This window comes from Xyrauchen texanus, chromosome 12, assembly GCF_025860055.1.
Source record: "Xyrauchen texanus isolate HMW12.3.18 chromosome 12, RBS_HiC_50CHRs, whole genome shotgun sequence".
Classification (NCBI taxonomy): domain Eukaryota; kingdom Metazoa; phylum Chordata; class Actinopteri; order Cypriniformes; family Catostomidae; genus Xyrauchen; species Xyrauchen texanus.
This window is the reverse complement of record NC_068287.1, coordinates 25249437-25276840: the sequence shown is the minus strand read 5'-3', so window position 1 is coordinate 25276840 and position 27404 is coordinate 25249437. Positions and strand designations below refer to the sequence as shown.

General features: G+C 46.1%; 1 gene segment (V, D, J or C); it reads right to left on the bottom strand.

Annotated features, from left to right (window-relative positions):
- Positions 1-14765: 14765 nt before the first annotated feature.
- Positions 14766-15336, bottom strand: LOC127652319 (Ig heavy chain V region 914-like). The segment is given in 2 exon segments: positions 14766-15127; positions 15211-15336. Coding segments are annotated over 2 exon segments (405 nt in total).
- Positions 15337-27404: the final 12068 nt, after the last annotated feature.

Here is a 27404-nt window from a genome sequence, read left to right as displayed (position 1 = left end):
TACAATTGTACACTGCAGCTGGGCACAAACACTCAATGAAGATTCCATTTATAGCACTGTGTTTTAGGAATTTGAGTGACACTGTCCCACCCTACAAAATCATTTGCATAGAGGTATGCAAACACATATCCTATAGTTGGAGTAAAATTAACATATACAGTTGAATTTGTTTTCTGTCACTACTAATTATGGTAAGGTGGTCTTTTAACTCTGCTTTGGCCTCTGTGACTGACATTTCTGACAAAGATTTGGCCTAAACTTTTCAGATGCTCAAAGAGGAAAATAAGAGTAGCCACTGGCTCAGGTTTTGGGATATCTTAAACAGTAAAATTATAACTGAAATCGAATAACTCAGTGAAACACAAGTGTGCACTCAGAATGCCGATTCTGGAATGATAATATCATACAAATGCACATAAATGGAAGTGCGGCGTAGTTTTAGCGGGAAGACTAGCAGCTGTACATCATCACATCATTAGCTGGGTAATTCCTAGCCAATCGCATGTAAGCCATTGCTTTATAATCTCCTCACAATCTATCACATTGCTGTTTCAGTGTGCTAACACGGCAACCTCCACCACCCCACCACCACCAGTTGAGCCCTGTCCCACAGGGGGGTAGGCACCTCGCCCCTGCCTCCTATCTCCGGCAGGACATGACGGTTCCGGGTACAACTCCCTTGGACCGCCGGTCGGGGCCAACACCAAAGAGAGAGACATTTCTTTCTGTTTTACATTTATCAAATAAATGGCATCTTACACATCACTCAAGCCTGAGTGCCTTCCCGATAGAACAAGACTGAAGTTCATTGCCCTTTGTTGTTTTAAGTCTTCATCAAAATGACTTGTATCAGCTGACTCGCAGTGTGTGCTCTTAGAATTCCAGCTATATATTGTTATTGGTGTAGTAAGTGTTGGATGTTTGTATGGTAGGAGTTTTGTGCTATTTAAGTGTGGTATCTTTTAGTAGGAATTTCATTTGACAGCTGTTGCTGGAGGCTGCAAGCTTAACTGTGACATTTTGAGAAGGACATTGCTAAATGTTGGAGTTGGATGGAGGTGGAGGTAGAGGTGCAAAGAAAGGTGTAGTCGGTGAAAATGTAAAAATCAATCATTGTAATTGCAATCAACCGTAACCATATTCTTCACAATGGTCATGCACTGTGGATTTTAGATCCAAAAAAGTTTCAACTAAAAACACCACAGAGAAATGCTCATCGACCATATTGTTAAGATGTTTGCTAGTATATACATGCAATTTCTGCACCTTAATGTGATTTCATTGGATGTCAAAAGTGAACAGGTGTTATATAGAATTAAATTAGCACTCCCACCTCCTCTTAAACTAAGAGTGATGTGTGTCAGCTTGTAAGGAGGAGTTACTGCTAAAAATCCTCAGAATTGGTCATAATGGACTTCTCATGTGATCATGTTGCATTGACTCTCTCTTGTGGAGACAATGATTCACTACTACAATATAATATTCTACATTTTGCAATGTATTATTCATATAATATACTACAGTTTTAGTTTGGAACAGAAAATTTTGATTGCTTGTTTCACAAATACTTAACAGAATTTATTTTCTATTCAGGAACACAAATAAGATTGATTTTTTTAGAGAAATTATGTTTCTGCTGTGGAATGTCTCCAAGGGGTACTCAATGTAAATTACTTTCAGGGTGTTACCTCCTGTGTCACTGAATCAATTCATTCCCAAATTCCTTTTGTTTACCTTTTGGTTTGCTGCAGGCTACTGTGGTCTGGGTATATAAGGGAATTTATCACATTGGTCAGATGGATCCTGTAACCAGATTCAACCCCACGGTGTTTGTGTGTGTTAAACCCACAACATCATGTTTTTATTATAATAGACAGGTATGCATCTCTTACTCTTAAGATTAATCTTTAAGCATTGGATGTTTTGTATTAGTGATTTCTGAATGTATCGAATTATGTAATTGGCATGATACTTATTCACCTGTCTAATAAATCATTATTTTGATTATTCTGGATTTTCATAAATTCATTATTACCCATAAATGAAGTGCATATGATACTGCACACACAGTACATAGGCCAGGATATGATTATTACTGCATGCCATGAATGTGAACAAATCCTTAGGTACCATCAGTCACTAACTTATTCCACTTATGAGCAAGCCTAATTTAATTATATTATTGGTGAGACTATAACATTATAAAACAAATTTGGGAGAGAATGGTGCTAGCAATGCTGAGATCAGAATCAGAATCAGCTTTATTGCCAAGTATGCTTACACATACAAGGAATTTGTCTTGGTGACAGGAGCTTCCAGTATACAACAATACAAACAATACCAAAAACAGCAGCAAGACATAGGTAATTAAAACAAAAAAGAATACAAAATAAATAATTATACATATACGTACATACACTCACCTTCATACATACCCACATACACACACGTAGTGCAAATCTATTACAATCTGTTATATAAAGATAAAAAACCTGTATATTATGTACAGAGCAATGTAAGTAATGGCAGAAGTGGATATGTTGGATAATATAAATAGAATTAAACTGTGTATTGCACATAATTATTGCTCAATAGGGCAATTTAATTGTTCGTTAGATAGATAGCCTGAGGGAATAAACTGTTCCTGTGTCTGACGGTTCTGGTGTTCAGAGCTCTGAAGCGCCGGCCAGAAGGCCGATCATAACAAACACACACACACACATACACAAACTGTTAAAATGTATACCTGGAATGCACTAAGTCACTTTGGATAAAAGTGTCAACCAAATGTCTAAATGTCAAACAAAAAGCAATCAGCCACAATTCAGAACACACAGACAGGAAGAGCTGAGACTATAACACACCCTCAATGCAATGGGTGAAACTAAAACAGTTTTAGTCTCAAAGTGTGTGTGTTTTATTTGGTCATTTAAAAATGTATCAGCCACATTGCAGAACACAGAAATGAAGGATTAAGACTATAACACATCACTAATGCAGAACACACATGCGTGCACATTTTTAATTTTTTCAGGCCATTTCACTGGTGTGATGGCGCTATCCAACAGGATGGTGAAGTTCTGCGTGTGTTCATCTTTTCTGGCACGAGTTGGTTTTACGTCTTAAAGTATTTGATTTAGTTCAGACTGAATCTGACACCATTCATAGTTCAATCTGAATCCAATTAATTGACCTCAAATTTAAATCAACTTTCCAATCTAATCCTGATCATCATAGATATTATTATAATTTGGTGTTTTTGATAACTCGGTTGGTCTCATTATTCATTCAGGTGTTGATGTCGGCAGGAATGGCCTACGTATATTTTTTTATGGTCACGAGGTTGCCAGTTCGATATTAAGTCAGTGGGTTTGCTAATATAAAAAAATCAAGCTATCTCATAATCAAATGATAATTGCTTAGTTACAACTTGCTGAGCGATAAGTTAGATGGTACCTGAGAATTTGTTCGCATTCATGGCCCGCAGTAATAATTATCCTGGTCATACACTTGTGGTAACATCATAGGCGCTTAATTACTAGTAATAATGAGTTCAAGAGAATCCTGAGTAATCAAAATTAAACATTTATTAGTCAAGTAAAGAGGTTATGTATTATGCCAATTAAATAATTCATCAATTCAGAAATAATCAACACAATGCATCCAATACTCAAAGATTAATCTTAAGGATAAAAGATGCATACCTGCATTTTAGAAGACATGGTGTTTGTGTGTTTATAACACATTCTAACAGAATACCTAGATCAGAGTAAACATTAAAACCAAATTGTAAACAGAAAGAATGTAACTCACCCAAAACTTTTAAATCATGCTTCAAAACCGAGTTATTGTGTTAGCAATTTGGCCAATGCCACCAAAATAAAAAAATTTTTTATTTTTTTTTGTGAGCCATAATGGTAAAATTGTTTTGATGTTTTTCGCATCATAGTCAACCCTGGAAATGTTTTTTATATACACATTTCATTTTTGTTATACTTTTTTGTTGACTGACTGCTTACTGTACTATACAATAATGTCAGTTTTGTCTAGCTGAATGCTATTGTGTATCACACTGATTTCAACAGTATGTGCATTTTACTGGGAAAAGTCAATAGTGTAGAGTACTGTAGTACACAGAAGGGTGTGCACAAAAGGAAATGCACATTTGTATGTATACAGTACATTTATTTTTGTAGCAATGTGTTACATGTAAACAGAAAATTATCATTTGCATGTCCATTTTTACACACTGCTTACATGTAAAGTCATATATAGTAAACAGAAAATTGCCACAAAATGGCATCCATACAAAACAATAAAAAAAATTATAAAAAATAAAAACCTGCAACAATGAAAAAACATTCCAAGTCATAGACATTTATAGAATATACATGTATGTGTGACAGATTTTGATAATGAAATGGAGCATTTTGCATGTGATGGCTCACTCGATGAAAGAATGTTTAGAAATTGTGTATGACAATTTCACTGAGAATCAACTCATCAGATTTGATTAGCAATCCATGTGCATTTCGTTATTGTGCAAATTGTAGACAATTGTACTTACTCTTTTGCACACATGTGACAAAACATCTCGGGTTACATGTGTAACCCTTGTTCCCCTTCTGTCGCTCTCTCCACGTTGTGTCGGAGAAGCGACACCAGGGGTCTCTCTTGAGCGCCGATATCCACCTCTGGTCTATGAAAAAAGGCCAATGAGAGTTGGCAGCCAGTATTTGCATGTCCCGCCCCCAGACATACGGGTATTTAAGCGGCGCTAATACGGGAGTTCATTCAGAAAATTTCTTCGGAGCCGATGGTCTGTCTGCAGTTTGCTGCGAGTTACACACCACATTAAAACGTTCCTGTTTCCTCTGACGATCTGCATGCTGTTGGATCTTGACTGCGCACAACAGCGGCTTTCTCCTTTACATTGCACGGCGTGCATTGCTGCCCCTGAGCGCTTCGACAGCGCAGACACACACACACACAGTGTATTAAAACAGTAAATTCCTATTAAAAGAGTAATTTCTCTAAAAGAGCAAAACACAGCGGCGTTGAACGTTCTTTTCAGAACGCGTCTTTTTCAAGATGCCCTTCCGCCCCTGTGTTGTTCCTGGATGCGGTAGAGTGCTCTCCGCTTCAGACGGCCACAGGTGCTGTCTCGTGTGTTTGGGCCGCGATCACACCGAGACGGCATTTGTGGATGGTTCATGTTCTCACTGCGAGAACATGACCATGACCACGTTGCGGTCGCGGCTTGCTTTCAACAGAAAGCAAGCCACCCCAGCTGCACCCCGCATTGCTCCTTCTTCCCACGGGATTGAGGACGATGCGGTTGGCGCTGGGGGCGATTTGGGGCGGCAGCGGGTGCGGTTTCGCCGGGTAGCCCCCGCGAACCTCCCGTTCCCGACACGCTCGCTGGTCCCGTCCACGCTCAGCGGCGATAGCGGCTCGCCTCACGGCCTGGCTGTCTATCCTCCCGAGCCCGAAGCAGATGAGCTCGCCGCTGCATCGGAGAGTGTGATGTCTGATGCCGAGGACTCCCCTGGACTGCCGCCTTCGGGCCAGCAGGCCCAGGCTGAGGCCGACACTCAGATGTCTGACATGCTTTCCCGGGCCGCCGTAAGCGTGGGGTTGGATTGGAACCCTCCATCCTCCCCACAGCATTCACGGTCGGATGATTGGTTCCTGGGGGCGGCAAGCCGTTCGCGGCCTCGCATCCCCCCGGTTCCTTTCTTCCCGGAGGTGCATGATGAGCTGACGTCTACATGGAGAGCCCTGCTCTCCGCTCGTCTAGGTGCCACCCGCTCCACTCTCACCACCCTCGACGGCGGAGAGCGGCACGGATACGAGGCGATTCCCCAGGTCGATAGGGCAGTTGCGTACCATCTATGCCCCGGTAGCCCTACCGCCTGGCGGGGCCGCCCCGTACTCCCATCTAAGCCCTGTAGGACAACATCCTCGCTCAACGCGAAGGCCTACAGTGCGGCTGGACGCGCTGCCTCCACCCTGCATGCGATGGCCCTCCTGCAAGTCCACCAGGCCAAAGCACTCAACATGCACGGGGGTGGACCTGATCCTGATGTGCTGCAGGAACTGCGCTCAGTGACCGACCTCGCCCTGAGAGCGACGAAGGCCACAGCGCAGGCACTCGGACAGGCGATGGCCACCCTAGTGGTCCAGGAACGCCATCTTTGGCTCAATCTGGTCGAGATGCGTGAGGCTGGTAAGAACCGCTTCCTGGACGCACCTGCCTCCCAGACTGGCCTTTTCGGCGACACCGTCGAGGACTTCGGCCAACAGTTCTCCGCAGTGGAGAAGCAGACAGAGGCCATCTCTCACATGATGCCCCGCCGCAGACCTGCCACTACGGGCCCTGCCCCGTCTGCCCGCCGAAGGCGTCCCCCTGCGAAGAAACCAGCTCCTGCTCCGCCTCAACCCGGGCCCAGCTCTCAGCCCCAGCGTCGAGCACCCCGCAGGCGGCGCACGCCCCCTGTCTCACAAACCCCTCCAGGACCCGGAAGGCTCCCAAGCGTTCCTGAGACAGCCGACCCAGAGCCGAAGATGTTAGATCCGGAGGTGGTAAGACCGCTCCGTCCCCCGGTGGAGGGCCGGGAAGAGAATCCTTTGTTTTTTCATGTTTCCACACCCCCTGACGGGGGCTGTGGTACCCACATTCTCATTAACAGAGCTATTTCCTTTGCCTCTGGGTCACCTGGCCCGCAAATGCCGTTCTCACGGCAATCTGCTTTCAGATTACGACAGTCCCGGTACACCGGACGCGGCGATCCCGCCTTCCGCCTGCCCACGACTGTCCACCGGCCGGCCGGTTCAGACAAGTCCAGAGGACGCCAACATCAGACCTCCTCCTCAGTCAAGAACCCGCCCCCTGCCGGGTGCACGGAGCAAGGTAAGTGCTTTGAGTCTATTCTCAGCACCTCAGCCTCAGGCCGCAACGAAGCCGCCCGACGCTGCATTACCTGTTCTGCCCTGCTGCGAGGCCCCGCCGGGTACGTCCAAAATACTCGTCCCTTTGGTGCCCCTAGCGCAGAGCTGGGAAGCGTGGCTTTCGCTTCCCAACGCATCACGCTGGCTGCACCGGACCATTCGACTCGGTTGCGCAATTCAGTTTTCCTGGCTCCCGCCCCCCTTCAGGGGCGTCCGCTTTTCCGCAGTACACGGCGAGCACGCCAGTTCCCTGTGCACAGAAATCGCGACCCTCTTAGCCAAGGGCGCGGTAGAGCCCGTCCCTCCAACTGAAATGAGGAAGGGTTTCTACAGCCCTTACTTCATTGTACCCAAGAAAGGCGGCAGCTTACGACCTATCCTGGACTTGCGAGTTTTCAATCGGGCCTTGTTAAAACTCCCGTTCAAAATGCTTACGCAGAGAAATATTCTGGCTGGCGTACAGTATCTAGATTGGTTCGCAGCGGTGGACCTGAAGGACGCGTACTTCCACGTCTCAATTTTGCCACGACACCGACCCTTCCTAAGGTTCGCGTTCGACGGCCAGGCGTTTCAGTACAAAGTCCTCCCCTTCGGCCTGTCTCTGTCCCCTCGCATCTTCACGAAGATCGCAGAGGCGGCCCTTGCCCCGCTACGAGTAGCCGGCATCCGCAGAGACCAGGTGCTCCGGCACCTCAGCCGCTTGGGGCTTCAGGTCAACTGGGAAAAGAGCAAGCTCACTCCGGTTCAGAGCATCTCTTTTCTTGGGTTGGAGTTAGACTCAGTCTCAATGACAGCACGTCTCACGAGCGAGCGTGCTCAGTCGGTGCTGGACTGCCTCGCTTCCTTCAAGCCAGGCACAGTGGTCCCTCTAAAACTTTTCCAGAGGCTCCTGGGGCATATGGCGTCCTCCGCGGCGGTCGCGCCGCTGGGGTTGATGCATATGTGACCACTCCAGCACTGGCTCCAGACTCGAGTCCCAAGACAAGCATGGCACCGTGGCACGCATCGGGTAAGGATCACCCCCGCCTGCCTCAAAACACTCCGACCCTGGACAGACCACTGCTTTTTACGGGCAGGAGTGCCCCTGCAGCAGGTGTCCCGACGCGTCCTGGTCACAACCGACGCCTCCCGGTCCGGGTGGGGTGCCGTGTGCAGCGGGCACGCAGCAGCGGGCCGTTGGAAAGGGGCCCCGCTGCGTTGGCACATCAATTGCCTGGAGTTGCTGACCGTCCTTCTTGCTCTCAGGAAGTTCCTCCCGTTAGTTCGGGACAAACATGTCCTCGTGAGATCGGACAGCACCACGGTGGTGGCGTACATAAATCGCCAAGGCGGCGTACGCTCCCACCACATGTCACAACTCGCCCGCCGTCTCCTCCTATGGAGCCAGCAGCGACTCATGTCGCTGCGTGCCACTCACATCCCCGGCAAGCTCAACGTCGTAGCGTACGCGCTATCACGACAACGCCTGCCCGGCGGGGAGTGGAGGCTTCACCCCCAGTCAGTCCAGCTGATTTGGGAACGGTTTGGCAAGGCCCAGGTAGACCTGTTCGCCGCCCAGGAAACCTCCCACTGCCCGCTCTGGTACGCCCTAACAGAGGCTCCCCTCGGGACAGACGTGCTGGCACACAGCTGGCCCTCGGGGCTGCGCAAGTACGCATTTCCCCCAGTGAGCCTTCTTGCACGGTGCTGTGCAAGGTCAGGGAGGACGAGGAGCAAGTCATGTTGGTGGCCCCCTACTGGCCCACTCGGACTTGGTTCTCGGAACTCAGGCTCCTCGCGACAGCTCCTCCCTGGTGAATTCCCCTGAGAAAGGACCTCCTCTCTCAGGGACGGGGCACGCTCTGGCACCCGCGCCCAGACCTCTGGAACCTCCACGTCTGGTCCCTGGACGGGATGCGGAAGAGCTAGCCGGCTTACCGGCGACCGTTGTGAATACCATCAACCAAGCCAGAGCCCCCTCTACCAGGCACCTTTACGCCCTAAAGTGGCGCTTGTTCGCAGATTGGTGTTCTTCCCGAGACGAAGACCCGCAGAGATGCGCGATTAGGTCAGTGCTTCTGTTCCTACAGGAGAGGCTGGACAGGAGGCTGTCCCCATCCACCCTCAAGGTGTATGTTGCCGCTATCGCCACCACCACGATCCTGTAGACGGCAAGTCTTTGGGTAAGCACAACCTGATCCTCAGGTTCCTGAGAGGCGCCCGGAGGTTGAATCCCTCCCGGCCAGGCCTAGTTCCCTCCTGGGATCTCTCGGTAGTCTTGGCAGGACTCCAGAGACCTCCCTTCGAGCCGCTCGAATCAGTTGGACTCAGGGCCCTCTCTCTTAAGACGGCCCTGCTGATCATGCTCGCCTCCATTAAGAGGGTCGGGGACCTGCAAGCGTTCTCTGTCAGCGACACTTGCCTGGAGTTCGGTCCGGCAGATACGTCTGTGATCCTAAGACCGCGACCGGGCTATGTGCCCAAGGTTCCTACCACACCATTCCGAGATCAGGTAGTGAACCTGCAAGCGCTGCCCCGGGAGGAGGCAGACCCAGCCCTTTCGTTGCTGTGTCCAGTGCGCGCCCTGCGCATTTACCTGGACCGCACACAGAGCACCAGACGCTCTGAGCAGCTCTTTGTCTGCTTTGGGGGATGGCAGAAAGGGAATGCCGTCTCCAAACAGAGGCTCGCCCACTGGGTTGTCGATGCCATCACACTGGCTTATCACACCCAGGCCGTGCCCCTACCCGTACGGGTCCGAGCTCACTCAACAAGGGGTGTTGCGTCCTCGTGGGCACTGGCCAAGGGCACCTCCCTAGCAGACATCTGTAGAGCCATGGGTTGGGCAACACCCAACACCTTCGCGAGGTTTTACAACCTCCGCGTTGTGTCGGTTGCGTCTCGTGTTTTCTCAGGTCCGAGCCCGTAGAACTCGGTAACACGTAGACCGACCGGCCGAGTGGATCGCTTGCGCCCAGCGCCCTTTTCCTGACGTCAAGGTAAAGTAGTGCGCCTTCTTCCCAGGGCGCCCCACTCCGAGTCGGGCCCCTGGTCGATTCCTCCCCAGCCCTCCGGGTCCGCGGTTCAGCGGAGGAACTCGCCAACCCAAGCCACTGCGGGTACCCTGATGGCTACCCTGTACTGGTATAGGTGCTCCACAGGTAAAGTAGAAGGCCTCCTGTGCGGACGCCCCCTGTGTGTATTTCCACGGTTCTGTCCCCTTACGAGCGGACCCCGTGTCTCCCTTAGGCAGTTACAGCTGCCCCGGTCGCCGTGCTGTAGCAACTCCCCCCTTCGAGGCTGGGATCTACCACCGCACCATACTTTCCACACGAGCCCTAAGACGGCCGTGTGACGTGTCTACCACTTTTCCTCCCCAAGAAAAAGGGCAGGTGTGGTCTCCGCAGGGTCTGGGTAAGACCCCCTTCCCTATATGCATGTAAGGGCCCCGACCGTGATTGCTCTATGCGAGAAACATAGAGAGAAAAGAGGCCCAGCCAGGCTGGCCCGTTCCCATGTTGGCAAACATCGCCTTGTTCCCCTCCCAGGGTAACTAGAAGGATCCCGATGTTCGTATGGGGCATTGGGGAAGGGTACGTGCAGCCGGGTACAGACGATGCGTGGCACTGGATGAATCCCTGCCCGCCTCTGTATCGGCAGTTCACGTACACGGTTCAGCACATGGCAAGATTGGAATGGGTCCCTTAGTGTCGCTTCTCCGACACAACGTGGAGAGAGCGACAGAAGGGGAACGTTTGGTTACGTATGTAACCTCCGTTCCCCGAGGGAGGGAACGACACGTTGTGTCTTTCCTCCGCCATGTCACTGAACCGAGCCACTGTTGTGGCCGGACCATTTCCGGCTCCTCAGAAAAATCCTGAATGAACTCCCGTATTTGCGCCGCTTAAATACCCGTATGTCCGGGGGCGGGACATGCAAATACTGGCTGCCAACTCTCATTGGCCTTTTTTCATAGACCAGAGGTGGATATCGGCACTCAAGAGAGACCCCTAGTGTCGCTTCTCCGACACAACGTGTCGTTCCCTCCCTCGGGGAACAGAGGTTACATACGTAACCAAACGTTCCCTGAAAAAAGAGCAATGAGATGCTGCGCTGCTAAGCGCTATGGGGAACAATCCTAGTTGTGACCGAGCTGTGAATATGTGTGTAACACGTCAATGAACATTGACCGGAATTTATAGCCTCGGCTGATGTAATCATTAGATGCACCTGAGTCCAGGCTATAAATGGATGAGTCACCAGGTGTCGTCAGATACTTCTTTTTGAAGAGCAGTCCTGGGACGTCCCAGTGCGGCAAAGAAGCGCAGCATCTCGTTCCAATTTTTTCAGGGAACAAGGGTTACACATGTAACCCGAGACGTTCCCTTTACAAATAGCTTCACTATGATGCTGCACTGCTAAGCGCTATGGGGAACGCAATATCCACGTCGCCGCACTGGGGGCTGTCCGGACCCCTACGGTTGTGCAGTGTACTCACAAAAACTCGAAAGGTCTCAGACATGAGCTTTAGATGTCGACTCAAGGGCATAAGAGCCCGGAGTATCATAAACATCCAAACTATAAAAGTCAAATGAATGTGTGCGGAGAGGACAACCTGCCGCTTCACAAACTTGTTTAGGCATGGGCTGAGATGTCGACTCAAGGACATAAGAGTCCGGAGTAGCAAAGCATCTAACCTATAAAAATCGAATGAATGTGTGTGGAGAGGACAACCTGCCGCATCACAAACTTGCTGCAGAGGGAGACCTCTAGCCAAGGTTTTAGAGGAGGAGAGCCCTCTGGTAGACTGCGCCCTAAACCTACTGGCGAAGCTTGACCGTGCGCCTCGTAGGCCCGGGCAATAATGAGGATACCTCTTAGAGGGCACCCCGCCCACCAAGCCGTGGCAAACCGCACTGGCCACTTAGAACCTGGCAGTGGTGAGACAAGTACCCGCTGACAGTTCTTTCTAAAGAAAATCCAGAACTGAAGCAAACTGGCAGTTAGCTGGTTCTGTATTATGAACTTTAGTAGAAGGAAACGCATGCAGGGGGGGGACTGGGTGACTCGGGGAGAAGTAGAGGAGACATTGCGCTATCAACAGAGGTGAAGAGGTCCTCTTCTGCCCTGTAAAATCTACCCAGATCAGTTCCAAGTGGAGGGAGACCTAGCACTTGAAATGGTCTCGATAACCTCAAGAGAAAACCCTGTGAACCTCATTTGGTACCCTTAGGGGCCAGACATGAAAGGTTTCACAATTCGGGCCAGGGATGAGAAGGTCCTCCCTGCTCGGAATCCCCCAAGGTGAGCCATCGAGGAGAGGTATTAACTCCGAGAAACATATCCTGTTCGGCCAGCACAGTGCCATTAATAGGAGGCAAGACCCTTGCTGGTGAACATTGCCAAGACTCCCGGGGCAGAGCAGAGAAACCGGGGAAAGAAACGCATACAGACGCATTCTGGGTCATGTATGTGTCTTAACGTCCAGACCCAAGGGGGGCTGGGTGATTTCAGGGAGAAGTAGAGGAGACATTGCGCTATTCATAGAGGCGAAGAGGTCCTCTTCTGCCCTAAGATCTCACCCAAACTTGTTCCAAGTGGAAAAAGCCCGGCATTTAAAAAGGTCTCGATAACCTCAGGAGAAAGCCCTGTGTCCCTCAGTTGGTACCCTTAGGGGCCAAACATGAAAGATTCCACAATTCGTGTCAGGGATGAAATATTGCCCTACAGTGGGACCCAAGGCAGAAAACCGGGGTCTGAACCACATAGAAAGGGAACGAAGCCTGAGGCGCGTAACCCTTATTAGCCTAGGGGTTTTGGCCCTTGGAAGAAATCCCCTGGCTTTGGGCCACAACAAAACGGTCTCATGAGCAGAAGGTCCAGAGGGATCACCGAGGACACGGTCGCCCTGAGACCTGGAAATCATTGATACTGATAACAGTGCAACCTTGACCTAGCCTGACTTTGCTCAGGGTGATCTGAATGGACTCAATCCTAGCGGGAGACAGTTGTGCCCGCATTGTGATTGAACTCCATACGATGCCCCGATAGACAGTGTTCTGAGTGGGAAAGAGGATGCTTTTCCTGGCGTTGAGCCTCAACCCCAGAGAAACAGATGAGCTAAGATGATGTCCCTGTGCTGAACTGCCAGTTCCTGGAACTGCGCTAGGATCAGCCAGTTGTCTACATAATTCAGAATGCAGATGCCCCGGAGTCGCAATGTAGCACATTCACAATGCTACATCATGCATTGTGAATGTGCGGGTAAAAATGGCTAGGCCGAGTGAAAGAACCTGACACTGGAAGACTTCACCCCCGGAACTCTCTCTCTGGAAGGGGAACACATACTATGGCCCCTTTAACCAGGAGATTTGATTTTTTTTAATTATTGTTTTTTTGACATAAAAAAGAAATCCGGTTTACGGTAGTGAGAACACGCCGTTGAAACACGGAAAAGTGGCGAGTGAATTAAATCATGACGCCCTTATAAGACCCACAGAAAAGAATATATCTGGCAGAAGTTTCCACGCTGCCAGGATCTCTGAGATGGGTATTAGATTGTATCACTTCCTGTTGAGGCGTTGTCGAGTGTTTTGCGTCCTGAATAAAATGCAGGAACAGTGAAAACACCCAATTTTGACGGAAGCCTCTGCAACCCGAACTCGCCCCGTCCTGAAGGGAGCTACCCCCTAATCTAGGCACAAGACCATCAGGGTTTTCTCTTACTATAAATTATAGTCCTGAGGTCTTGCTTCGGGGCTGGCGAGGGCGGAGAGACTGTCCCCAATCCCTAGGAGGAGGAGCACGACTCGCCACGCTTTGCTTTTGAGCCTCCCTTCAAACAGGACCGAGGCGGGTCTGAGGCTTGCTTGTCAAGCACAGAACCCACACTCAGGTCGTCCAGGAGGTCAGCCTGGTACGCCTGTAAAACAGCATAGTGTGCAGAGCAGCACCAGCCTGACCTGCTGCTTGATAAGCCCTTCCCACTAAAGTGGAGGTTGTCCTACAAAGCTTTGAGGGGAGAGAGGGCTTCTTAAATGATGATGCCGAGCCCGGCGAGAGATAGCCTGCAAGCGTCTCTCCGACAGTTTTTTTTTTTTTAGGGGTTCCTCCATGAGCGAGAAAGCTCTTCATGGAGGTTATCAAAGAAGGGAAGGGACTCATGAGGCGTTCCCTTTCTTAGACTGGAAGATAAAATCTATCCCCTAATTTGGAGGGTTTGGGGGTCTCTTTTTCACAAACCCTGTCAAAACTTTCTTTCCTCTGTTAGGAGTTAGAATTTGTGTTTCACACAGCCACAGAATCACTCTGAAAAAAGAGGATCTGACGACACCTGGTGACGCATCCATTTATAGCCTGGCCTCAGGTGCATCTAATGATTACATCAGCCGAGGCTATAAATTCCGGTCAATGTTCATTGACGTGTTACACACATATTCACATCTCGGTCACAACTAGGATTGTTCCCCATAGCACTTAGCAGAGCAGCATCATAGTGAAGCTTTTTGTAAAGGGAACATGTGCAATGTGCTTAAATGAATAAGAAATTCAAATCTGTTGTAAACACGAAACACATTTTTGAGATTTGAACTTAATGTTTTAAAAAAAATTATTCTATGATCTAATGTGATTTTAGAATACTAGAGTACAGTACAGCAGGTTTTGTGTTTTGGGTGGAAGAGTTTTAAAGGTCTCATGGATCACCTCTTACAGGGTTTGAATCCAAGTCCTTTAGATTTCCAGCTCAGAACTTAGGAAGTTCCTTGTGAGGACATTTTTAAGTTATTCAAACAACATGAAAAGGGGAAGTTTGCTGTTCATTTCCTCTGAGGCCCTCATAAATATCTTGCATGAACAGTTATTGTGCAAACTTGTAGTCTTTTGTCTAACTGTGAGTCTCTTGCACAGTAATAAACAGCCGTGTCTTCAGTTTTCAAGCTTTTCACCTCTAAATACAGCTTGTTTGTGCTGGTGTCTTTGGTGATGGAGAACTGTCCTTGTAGAGACTGTGCAAAATAAGTACTAGTGCCAGTGTCAATGAACCCAATCCACTCCAGTCCTCTCCCTGGTTTCTGACGGATCCAGCTCATGTAGTAGCTGTCCATTGAGAATCCAGACACAGTGCAGGACAAAGTGACTGATTCTCCAGGTTTTTTCACTACGGAATCAGACGACGTCAATGACTGACCACTGATACCTGAAAAATATGGAAAATGAATGTCACATGATTTAGAACAATAAGATGACAGTAATATTCCAGAACAAAGGGGAGTTTCTCACATGAAATAATTATCAGTAGAACGCCATACTGTAGCATCTCCATGGCCACTACAAAACTGTCAAATGAATGAAATAAGAAGCTGAACAGTAATACAGTACATTTACAATTGTTCACTGCAGCTGGGCACAAACACTCAATGAAGATTCCGTTTATAGCACTGTGTTTTAGGAATTTGAGTGACACTGTCCCACCCTACAAAATCATTTGCATAGAGGTATGCAAACACATATCCTATAGTTGGAGTAAAATTAACATATACAGTTGAATTTGTTTTCTGTCATTACTAATTATGGTAAGGTGGTCTTTTAACTCTGCTTTGGCCTCTGTGACTGACATTTCTGAAAAAGATTCGGACATTTTGAGAAGGACATAGCTAAATGTTGGAGTTGGATGGAGGTGGAGGTAGAGGTGCAAAGAAAGGTATAGTCGGTGAAAATGTAAAAATCAATCATTGTAATTGCAATAAACCGTAAACGTATTCTTCACAATGGTCATGTACTGTGGATTTTAGATCCAAAAAAGTTTCAACTAAAAACACCACAGAGAAATGCCCCTCGACCATATTGTTAAAATGTTTGTTAATATATACATGCAATTTCTGCACCTTAATGTGATTTCATTTGATGTCTAAAGTCAATAGGTGTTATATAGAATTAAATTAGCACTCCCACCCTCCTCTTAAACTAAGAGTGATGTGTGTCAGCTTGTAAGGAGTTACTGCTAAAAATCCTCAGAATTGGTCATAATGGACTTCTCATGTGATCATGTTGCATTGACTCTCTCTTGTGGAGACAATGATTCACTACTACAATATAATATTCTACATTTTGCAATGTAGTATTTATATAATATACTACAGTTTTAGTTTGGAACAGAACAGTTTGATTGCTTGTTTCACAAATACTTAACAGAATTTATTTTCTATTCAGGAACAGAAATAGCTAAGATTGATTTTTTTTTAGAGAAATTATGTTTCTGCTGTGGAATGTCTCCAAGGGGTACTCAATGTAAATTACTTTCAGGGTGTTACCTCCTGTGTCACTGAATCAATTCATTCCCAAGTTCCTTTTGTTTACCTTTTGGTTTGATGCAGGCTACTGTGGTCTGGGTATATAAGGGAATTTAACACATTGGTCAGGGGATCCTGTAACCAGATTCAACCCCACGGTGTCTGTGTGTGTTAAACCCACAACATCATGTTTTTATTATAATAGACAGGTATGCATCTCTTACTTTGAGCATTGGATGTTTTGTATTAGTGTTTTTATTATATTATGTAATTGGCATGATACTTATTCACCTGTCTAATAAATCATTATTTTGATTATTCTGGATTTTCATAAATTCATTATTACCCATAAATGAAGCGCATATGATGCTGCACACACAGTACATAGGCCAGGATATGATTATTACTGCATGCCATGAATGTGAACAAATACTTAGGTACCATCAGTCACTGACTTATTCCACTTAAGCAAGTTGTATGTATGTGACTAAATGAACTATTATTATGAGCAAGCCTAATTTAATTATATTATTGGTGAGACTATAACATTATAAAACAAATTTGGGAGAGAATGGTGCTACCAATGCTGAGATCATGTGTTCTATTCACAGGGAACATACACACACACACACACACAAACTGTTAAAATGTATACCTCGAATGTACTAAGTCACTTTGGATAAAAGTGTCTGCCAAATGTGTAAATGTCAAACAAAAAATCAGCCACAATTCAGAACACACACAGACAGGAAGGGCTGAGACTTGGTGTTTTTGATAACTCGGTTGGTCTCATTATTCATTCATGTGTCGATGTCGGCCTGTAACCCGACACACACACACACAAGTAGAGACAGTCACAATGTCGGTGAGAACTGCTTTTAATGTGTTTAAAAGTAGGGATGCACCGAAATTTCGGCCGCCGAAAATGGCACTTTCGACACTTTCGGTTTTCGGCCGAAAGAGAAAAAAGGCCGAAAATATGAGCCGAAAATATATACCTCCTCGCCCCGCCCCTCAGTGCTCAGATTTCAATCTGGATCGATTTAGCCCTTATCACAGCGCTACCAAACAAAGGCCGATCATGTCAGCGGTGTGGAAATTCTTCAAAGTTTCTGATAAGGACATCAAATTTGCGATCTGCAGTGTTTATTCAGCAGAACTTTCAAGATATATATATATATACAGAATACAGCAAGAGATTCTACAGGAAAATGTCACAACTAGCGCAGCTACACCACAACTTGAGACGTATTTATCTGAACTACGCTAGAAGCGACAATCCCCTTGACTACGGGCGCATAAACAAAGACGGCTTTCCATTGCTTGCGCGGATTGCGCACAGGTATTTATCTGCCCAAGCACCAGCACAGAGAGTGAGAGACTGTTCAGTGCAGCATCTCATGTTCTTGATGAGCTTTCTGACAGGAGAGACTGTCAGAACGTTTAGCAACTTTTGTTCTTGAAGAAAAACCTGTCACTTGTACTTAAATAGAAAGCGGTCCAATATGATGTGTATAGCAATTACATTACACTTGTTCTTCACTTGAGGATACATCTGTCGTTTACAGTTGAGGTTGGATTTAGTTCAATTACTGCTGTTTTGCATTGTTGTTTTGCACAATCATTTTCACTTAAAGTGTACATACGTTTACATAAACAGAATACAGCACTGATCTATATATATATATATATATATATATATATATATATATATATATAATTATATATTATAGATATATATAGATCAGTGGAATAGAGGCCCTCTGCCATTCTGTGTTCTGCCTGTTGTTTTAATTAAAATTACTGTTGCATATTTAAACTTTTTGAAAGATGTTAGCTAAGTTCATTACTTGACTCTTGTTTTGCATATAATAGTTTTCTAAAACTTTACATTATTTGGATAATTGTTAATAAAATCTGTCAAATTATATTTTTACAGAACTGAAAGAAGAATAATATTTAATATAGTTTTAATATATTTTTTGTCCAATTTTGGTGTGCTACTTTCAATAAAAGTGTGATTTATTTTATTGGTTTGTAGTTTTTCAATTCAGATTAATTAAATTCATGAAATTAATGAAAAAGTATAAAATTAATACAATTATACACAACATTTTTTTTTTTAAAATAGGTAAACATTTCGGTTTCGTTTTTCGGCCAAGTGCATCCTGGATTTTCGGTTTCGGTTTCGGCCCAGAATTTTCATTTCGGTGCATCCCTATTTAAAAGCAGTACAACAGTACAAAACAGGGCAAATCCAGTGTAGAGTCGTCAAAGGGGAGCGTGAGGTCGGAAGCCGGGGAATCAAGATAACAATAACAAGTGGGAACGAAGACAGGGGAACAAGTTGGCAAGCTAAGAGGTGACGAGTAGGGGCAAAACTAGACGGGACTAGCAGGGGCAAAACTAGACGGGACTAGCAGGGGCAAAACTAGACGGGACTAGCAGGGCAAAACTAGACGAGACTAGCGGGGCAAAGGTACGGGAAACTAAACATACAATAACCAACACCCGTGAAACGGAAGTGCTGGGTATTTATAGGGGAAGGTGCAGGTGTAACGAATGACAGGTGATGAGACGAGTGCAGGTGAAACTAATGTGTGAAGATAGGAAGCGCGTGAGTGCAAGTGGGTCAGAGGGGAGAGAGTTTACTGAGCGAGAGCTCGTAATAGCAGAACGAGCATGTGAGCTCAGCGAGGGAGGAAACAGAGCGTACGAGCTCAAGGGGGCGGAGCGAGGAAGCGGGAAGCGAGAAGCGAGCACGCTCGCGGAGTGCATGTGTGCGTGCTCGCGAACGCGGAGATGGGGCAGAGGAGCGGGGTTCGTGACACGGCCGGAATAGCCTACGTATATTTTTTTATGATCACGAGGTTGCCAATTTGATATTAAGTCAGTGGTTGGAGGGTTTGCTAATATAAATAAATCAAGCTATCTCATAATCAAATGATAATTGCTTAGTTATGTACATACCAGTGGCGGCTGCTGGTCTTTCAAAGAGGGGAAGCTCATTTTCGGCCTACATTATAAACTTATTTACCCTATTTTTTGCACTAAATCAATCTTAGGTGTTGATCTGCCCTGCTGTTTAATTCTAATTTTTTCCTCGTAAGGAAGACTTTCAAATGGCTTCGCCAAAATCAGGTCGACAATATTAGCACCGTCTGCCATCGTGCGCAGTTTCACCCGTACGACGCTAGCCTAGCCTACTGTATGAATGAATGAATGAACGAACGAACGAACGCTCTAAAACAAAAATATATTAAACTTGGTAAAACTGAAACAAGGAATGTGGTGTATAATTGTGTGAAATGTATTATGCAAATTGACTAGCAATTTCGCCAAACAAATATAAAGAAATAGGTTGCAGCAGTTTGTCTTTCGACTACACTTGAGAAATCCGCGATGGGACTGAGCGCGAAATAGCTTCAGTGACTTCTTCTAGTACAGATTCGCTGTCAATCAAAAGGAGATGCAGTCTTTCGACAGATCCTCCAATCATCACGCGGAAGCCCGGAGTCCGGGCCAGCCCACTCCTCGTTCACCCCCAGAGACGCTGAGCGTCCGTGGGCGGGACATGATCGCAGCATTTATCCAATGACCGTCTATTTTCGGAGCACTGAAAAAAACTGTTCAGAGCAGCCCCATTGAAGTCAATGGACGCTCGGCTTCAACAGGGAAATGCACTGACGCTACGGGAATGTATGAGAAGTAAATCGAGTCAGCCGACCTGCTATATGTAATGTAGCTGATTCTGAACGAACTCGTCTTCGAGATGAACGTGTTCTAACGCATTTTTAGTCAATAAATTGTTTACACAATAGTACATATTTGACCATAATTTTTTTGACATTATAGGGGAAGCTGAGCTTCCATTGCAGTCTTAAAGAAATCCCCACTGGTACATACAGCTTGCTGAGCGATAAGTCAGACGGTACCTGAGGATTTGCTCGCATTGATGGCCCTCAGTAATAATTATCCTGGTGATACACTTGTGGTAACATCATAAGTGCTTAATTACTGGTAATAATGAGTTCAAGAGAATCCTGAGTATTCAAAATTAAAAATGTATTAGTCAAGTAAAGAGGTAATGTATTATGCCAATTAAATAATTCATCAATTCAGAAATAATCAACACAAAGCATCCAATAATCAAAGATTAATCTTAAGGATAAAAGATGCATACCTGAATTTTAGAAGACATGGTGTTTAAGTGTTTATAACACATACTAACAGAATCCCCTTGATCAATGTGCTGAGGTGCCTTACAGTAAATACCTAGATAAGAGTAAACATTAAAACCAAATGGTAATCAAAAAGAATGTAGTAACTCACCCAAAACATTTAAATCATGCTTCAAAACTTAGTTATTGTGTTAGCATTTTTGCCAATGCCACCAAAATTAAACTTTTTTTTTTTCTTCTTTTTGTGAGCCATAATGGTAAAATTGTTTAGATTTTTTTCACATTGCAGTCAACCTTGGAAATGTTTTTTATACACAAATTTCATTTTTGTTATACTTTTTTTGTTGACACTGAATGCTTACTGTACTATTGTGACAAAGGCAGGCAGAGAATGGGGATCTAAATGCAGCTTTTATTAATAAAAAAAAAATAGGGGAAAAGTCAGGACAAAGGAAACCTAGCACAGGGCATGGTAACACATGCAAGAACTAACAAAGCAAACAAGAAAACTAAGGGCTTAAATACACAAAGGAACAAACAAGGGAATGAGGAACACCTGGGGAAATAATCAGGGAATGAGAACTAATCAGGGGAAAACCAATCATAAAATGAAACTACAATGGACTACAAAAACCAAACAGGAAACAGGAACTAAACTAAACTTCAACATAAAAGCACAAAAACAAAAGACAACAAAGAACATGACAACTATACAATAATGTCAGTTTTGTCTAGCTGAATGCTATTGTGTGTCACACTGACCTTATTTTTATTGATTTCAACAGTAGGTACCTTTTACTGGGAAAAGTCAATAATGTAGAGTACTGTAGTACACAGAAGGGTGTGCACAAAAGGATATGCACATTTGTATGTATACAGTACATTTATTTTTGTAGCAATGTGTTACATGTAAACAGAAATTTCTCATTTGCATGTCCATTTTTACACATTTCTTAAATGTAAAGTCATATATAGTAAACAGAAAATTGCCAAAAAATGGCATCCATACAACACAATAAAAAAATAAATAATAAATAAAAACCTGCAACAATGAAAAAACATTCCAAGTCATGGATATTTATGGAATATGCATTTATGTCTGACAGATTTTGATAATGCAATGGTGCATTTTGCATGTGATGGCTCACTCGATGAAAGAATGTTTAGAAATTGTGAAGAGTATGACAATTTCACTGAGAATCAACTCATCAGTTTTGATTAGCAATCCATGTGCATTTAGTTATTGTGCAAATTGTAGACAATTGTACTTACTCTTTTGCACACGTTTGACAAAACATGTGCAATTTGCTTAAATGAATAAGAAATTCAAATCTGTTATAAACACGAAACACATTTTGGAGATTTGAACTTACTATTTAAAAAAACATTATTCTCATTCGAGAATTGACCCTCAGTGTTTGAAAAAAAAACGTCTAGGTTACGTATGTAACCTCCGTTCCCCGATGGAGGGAACGAGACAGTGTGTCGGAGAAGTGACACTAGGGGTCTCTCTTGAGCGCCGAAATATGCCTCTGACTTATGAATAAAGGCCAATGAGAAGTTGGCAGACAGTATTTGCATACCCCGCCAACGGACATACGGGTATTTAAGCGGACAAATACGGGAATTCATTCAGGATTTTTCTGAGGAGCTGGAAATGGTCCGTCCACAACAGTGGCTCGGCTCAGCGACGTGGCGGGGAGGACACAACGGCTCGTTCCCTCCATCGGGGAACGGAGGTTACATACGTAACCTAGAAGTTCCCTTCTGTCGCTCTCTCGACTTTGTGTCGGAGAAGCGACACTAGGGGTCCCACTGAAATCATGCCATGCACTGAGCCGTGTACGTGAACTGCTGATACAGAAGCGGGCAGGTATTCTTACGTGCAAACGCGACCAGCTGTATCAGGCTACACGTACCCTTCCCCAATGCCCCATAAAGTCATCAGAATCTTTCTGGTTACCCTGATGAGGGGAACAAGATGATGCTTGCCAACCTGGGAATGGGCCAAGCCTGGCTGGGCCTCTTTTCTCTCTATGTTTCTCGCATAGAGTAATCACGGCCGGGTCCCTTACATGCATCAAGGGAAGGGGGTGTTACCCAGTTTCCTATTCTTTCAGGGGGAAAAGACCCTGCGGAGACCACACCTACCCTGTAGGGGAGGTAAAGGTGGCGAATACATGAAATGGCCGCTTAGGTCCTATGTGGAAAGAATGACGCGGTGGTAGATCCAGCCTCAAGGAGGGGGGAGTTGCTACAGCATGGCGACTGAGGCATCTGGGACTGCCTAAGGGAGACACGGGAGTCCCCTCACAAGGGGATAGTACTGCGGAAAATACACTCAGGGGGAGTCCGCGTAGGAGGCTTTGACCTGTGGAGCACCTATTCCAATAAAGGGTAGATTAAGTACCCGTAGTGGATTGGGTGGGCAAGTTCCTCTGCTGAACTGCCCACCCACCTAACCCATGAAGGCTAGGGAGGAATCATCCAGGGATCTCCTGGGAAAAATAGGCGCACGATTTTACCTCGGCTGAGGGAAAGAAGTGCAAGCGATTCACCCGGCCAGTTCGTCAGCGTGTTACCGAGTTCTACGGGCTCGGACCTGAGAGAACATGGGACGATACCGACTCAACCCGGAGATTGTAAAATCTCGCGAAGGTATTAGGTGTTGCCCACCCTGCTGCTCTACAAATGTCTGCCAGGGAGGTGCCCCTGGCCAGTGCCACGAGGACACAACACTTCTGGTTGAGTGCGCTCGAACCCATAAGGGGGGAGGCACGGATTGGGTGTGATAAGCCAATAAAATGGCATCGACAACCCAGTGGGAAAGCCTCTGTTTGGAGACAGCGTTCCCTTTCTGCAGACAAAGAGCTGCTCAGAACGTCTAGAGCTCTGCGTGCAGTCCAAATAGGAACGCAAAGCACGTACCGGACACAGCAACGAAAGGGCTGGGTCTGCCTCCTCCTGGGGCAGCGCTTGCAGGTTCACTACCTGATCTCTGAAGGGCGTGGTAGGAACCTTGGGCACAAACTCCAGGCAAGTGTCGCTGACAGAGAATGCTTGCAGGTCCCTGACCCTCTTAATGGAGGCGAGCGCGATCAGCAGGGCCATCTTGAGAGAGAGGGCCCTGAGTCCAGCTGAATCTAGTGGCTCGAAGGGGAGTATCTGGAGGCCCGTGAGGACCACTGAGAGAGCCCAGGAGGGGAACAGGCTTGGCCGGGAGGGATTTAACCTCCTGGCGCCTCTTAGGAACCTGATAATTAAGTCGTGCTTTCCCAGAGACTTGCCGTCTACTGCGTCGTGGTGAGCCACGATGGCGACGACATACACCTTAAGGGTGGAAGGGGACAGCCACCCTTCCAGCCTCTCCTGCCCAGGAAGAACACCAATTTGTGAACAGGCGCCACTTTAGGGCATAAAGATGCCTGGTAGAAGGGGCTCTGGGTTGGTTGATCTTGTCTACGACAGTAGGTGGTAGACCGGCTAGATCTTCCGCGTCTGGTCCAAGGGCCAGACGTGGAGGTTCCAGAGGTCTGGATGCGGATGCCAGAGTGTGCCCGAACTAAGGGGAGAAACTTCCTCAGGGCAAAGAAAACAGTCAGCAACTCTAGGCAGTTGATGTGCCAGCGCAGCGTTGCCCGTTGCACACGGCGCCCCAACCCGATCTGGAGGCTTCGGTCATGACCAGGACGTGTCGGGACACCTGCTGCAAGGGTCCTCCTGCCCATAAAAAGCAGAGGTCTGTCCAGGGTTTGAATGTCTGGCGGCAGGTGGTGGTGATCATCACAGGGTGCGTGCCGTGGTGCCATGCTCGTCTCGGGACTCAAGTCTGAAGCCAGTGCTGAAGTGGTCTCATATGCATCAACCCCAGCGGCGAGACCGCCACAGAGGATGCCATATACCCCAGGAGCCTTTGGAAAATTTTAAAGGGACCATTGCGAATGGCTTGAAGGAAGCGAGGCATTTCAGCACCAACTGCGCACGCTCGTTGGTGAGGCGTGTGGTCATTGAGACTGAGTCTAACTCCATGCCGAGAAAAGAGATGCTCTGAACCGGGGTGAGCTTGCTCTTTTCCCAGTTGACCTGAAGCCCCAAACGGCTGAGGTGCCTAAGCACCTGGTCTCTGTGCGCGCATAGTAACTCTCGCGAGGGGGCCAGGATGAGCCAGTCCTCAAGATAGTTGAGTATGCGGATGCCGGCTTCTCGGAGCGGGGAAAGGGCTGCCTCTGTGAATTTCGTGAAGACACGAGGGGACAGAAACAGGCCGACTTTGTACTGATACGCCCGGCCGTCGAACGCGAACCGTAGGAAGGGTCGGTGTCGCGGCAGAATCAAAACGTGAAAGTATGCGTCCTTCAGGTCTACCGCTGCAAACCAATCTAGATGCCGGACGCAAGTCAGGATATGTTTTTGCGTGAGCATTTTGAACGGGAGTTTGAGCAGTGCCCAGTTGAAAACTCTCAAGTCCAAGATCGGTCGTAAGCCACCGCCTTTCTTGGGTACAATCAATCAAATCAAATCAAATCACTTTATTGTCACACTACTGTGTACACAAAGTGCAACAGTAGGTGAAAGTCTTGTGTGCAGTTCCGAAAAACATAGCAGTACCATTTACAATAAACAGCATATTTACACAACACAATTTACATAACAAATTTACACATACTTACACAACACAATATAGAATGTACAGTAAACCATACACACAATATAGAATACACAAAAAATAAAAATAAAAAAATAAGGGTGAGGGTATATAACAGAGATGGGACCAAGTCACACATGTGCAAGTCTCAAGTAAGTCTCAAGTCTTAACCTTCAAGTCTCAAGTAAGTCCCAAGTATTTTTTTCTTGGGCAAGTCAAGTCAAGTCAAGTCACTGGCTATGTCAAGTCAAGTCCAAGTCAAGTCACAGGCTATGTCAAGTCAAGTCCAAGTCAAGTCACCTTATTATTGTAATTTTACCTGCAGAATCTGATCATAATAAAGTGAAAAGACAAGATATAAGTAACTGTCAGTAAATTACAATACTCATGTTCAGTAAAATACATCATGGAATCAAACAAAATTGTAACTTCATAAAATTATTTATTTTTCACTTCTGCCAACAGTGTTTGAAATGTTTTAAATTTTCAACATTGAGTCCATAAAACAAATAACAGCTTAACATCCAACAGACTCCTCTCTGAACACCTCCCTCTCTCTCTCTCAAACACACATACATTAAACTTTGTTACATTTCTCCTCTCTCTCTCACACACACTCTCTCTCTCACACACTCGCTCTCTCACACACACACTCTCTCTCTCTCACACACACACACTCTCTCACACACACACTCTCTCTCTCACACACACACACACACTCTCTCTCACACACACACTCACCCACACTCCCACACTCACTCTCACACACACTCTCTCTCCCACACTCCCACACCCACACTCACTCACTCACTCACTCTCGCGCTCTCACACACACACACACACACACACACTCACTCTCGCGCTCTCACACTCCCACACCCACACTCACTCACTCACTCACACAGAGTATATCCATAAGCCTATTTTTGCAATGTCTGTGAGTGGGAAACGTTGAGGTACCAGCGCGTGAACGTCATGGCAACGTACAAAACAATGTACCTTGCGCGGGAAACACTTAACGTAAATGCGCGTAACTAACGTAAATCAAGCAGGCTAGTATGCAGCATAAGCCACGAAGTGTTGGCAAAATAAAAAATTAATGGACAGATTTTTTTTTTCCAGAAAACTTCTTGCACAAAATAAATTCAAAAGCACTTTCAAGGACCTGTATCTATGTATGTTTATTTTCAAGAACTTTCCAGGGCCTTGAATTTAATTTTTCAGATTCACAAACTTTCAAGGATTTCAAGGACCCGTGGGAACCCTGCTATTATTACATTAGCTAACTACCAACTAACCAGATAAAATTAACAAATTGACAAGCACTTACTGGGCAGAATGGCTCTTCAAATGGCGGATGAAATTGGAGGTTGTCGTCTGGCTGTCCGCGATCTTAACGTTGCATGTCTTGCAAAGCCTGTTCGTCTTTTGCCATCTTGATAATAATTTTTGAAGCCGAAGCGTATGTCCTCGGTAACGTTACCCCTCCGGCTGACATGTTGATGTGTTATCTGATCTAAGTGGGCGTGGTGTGCGTAAGGTACGAGAGGGCATGGCTGATGATAGCCTATAGTGTCGGTGATCCAGTCATGACAAAACTATTCTCAGCCTGCGCTCCAGCTGGATCAACTTTTTTTTTTTTTTAAATAATTTATATATTTTATATTCAAACTGAAAACATGATGTGATTAACACTCAAGTCATTCAAGTCTTCGTGTCTCAAGTCAAGTCCCGAGTCTTTAACTTCCAATCCGAGTCAAGTCTCAAGTATTTTATTTTTTGTCAAGTCAAGTCACAAGTCATAAAAATAGCGACTCGAGTCGACTCGAGTCCAAGTCACCAAGTCACAAGTATATAAAATATATATACAGTAGTTGAATTGGGGAGAATATATTTTACAGTCCAGTGTGAGATTATAGATTAATAAAGTGCAATGCTAATTATTGATCCTGATATATCATGTGTTCAAAAGTCTGATTGCTTGGGGGAAGAAGCTATCATGTAGCCGGCTGGTGCGGGTCCTGATTCTGCGATATCGCCTGCCTTATGGAAGCAGTGAGAGCAGCCCATGACTCGGGTGGCTGGAGTCTCTGATGATCCTCCAAGCTTTTTTCACACCGCCTGTTATAGATGTCCTGGAGGGAGGGAAGCTCATCTCCGATGATGTTTATGGCAGTTCGCACCACCCTTTGCAGGTCTTTGCGGTTGTGGGCGGTGCTATTGCCGTACCAGGCGGTGATGCAGCCAGTCAGGATGCTCTCTACAGTGCTGGTGTAGAACCATGTGAGGATGTGGTGGTTCATTCCAAACTTCCTCAGCCATCTCAGGAAGAAGAGGCGCTGGTGAGCCTTCTTCACA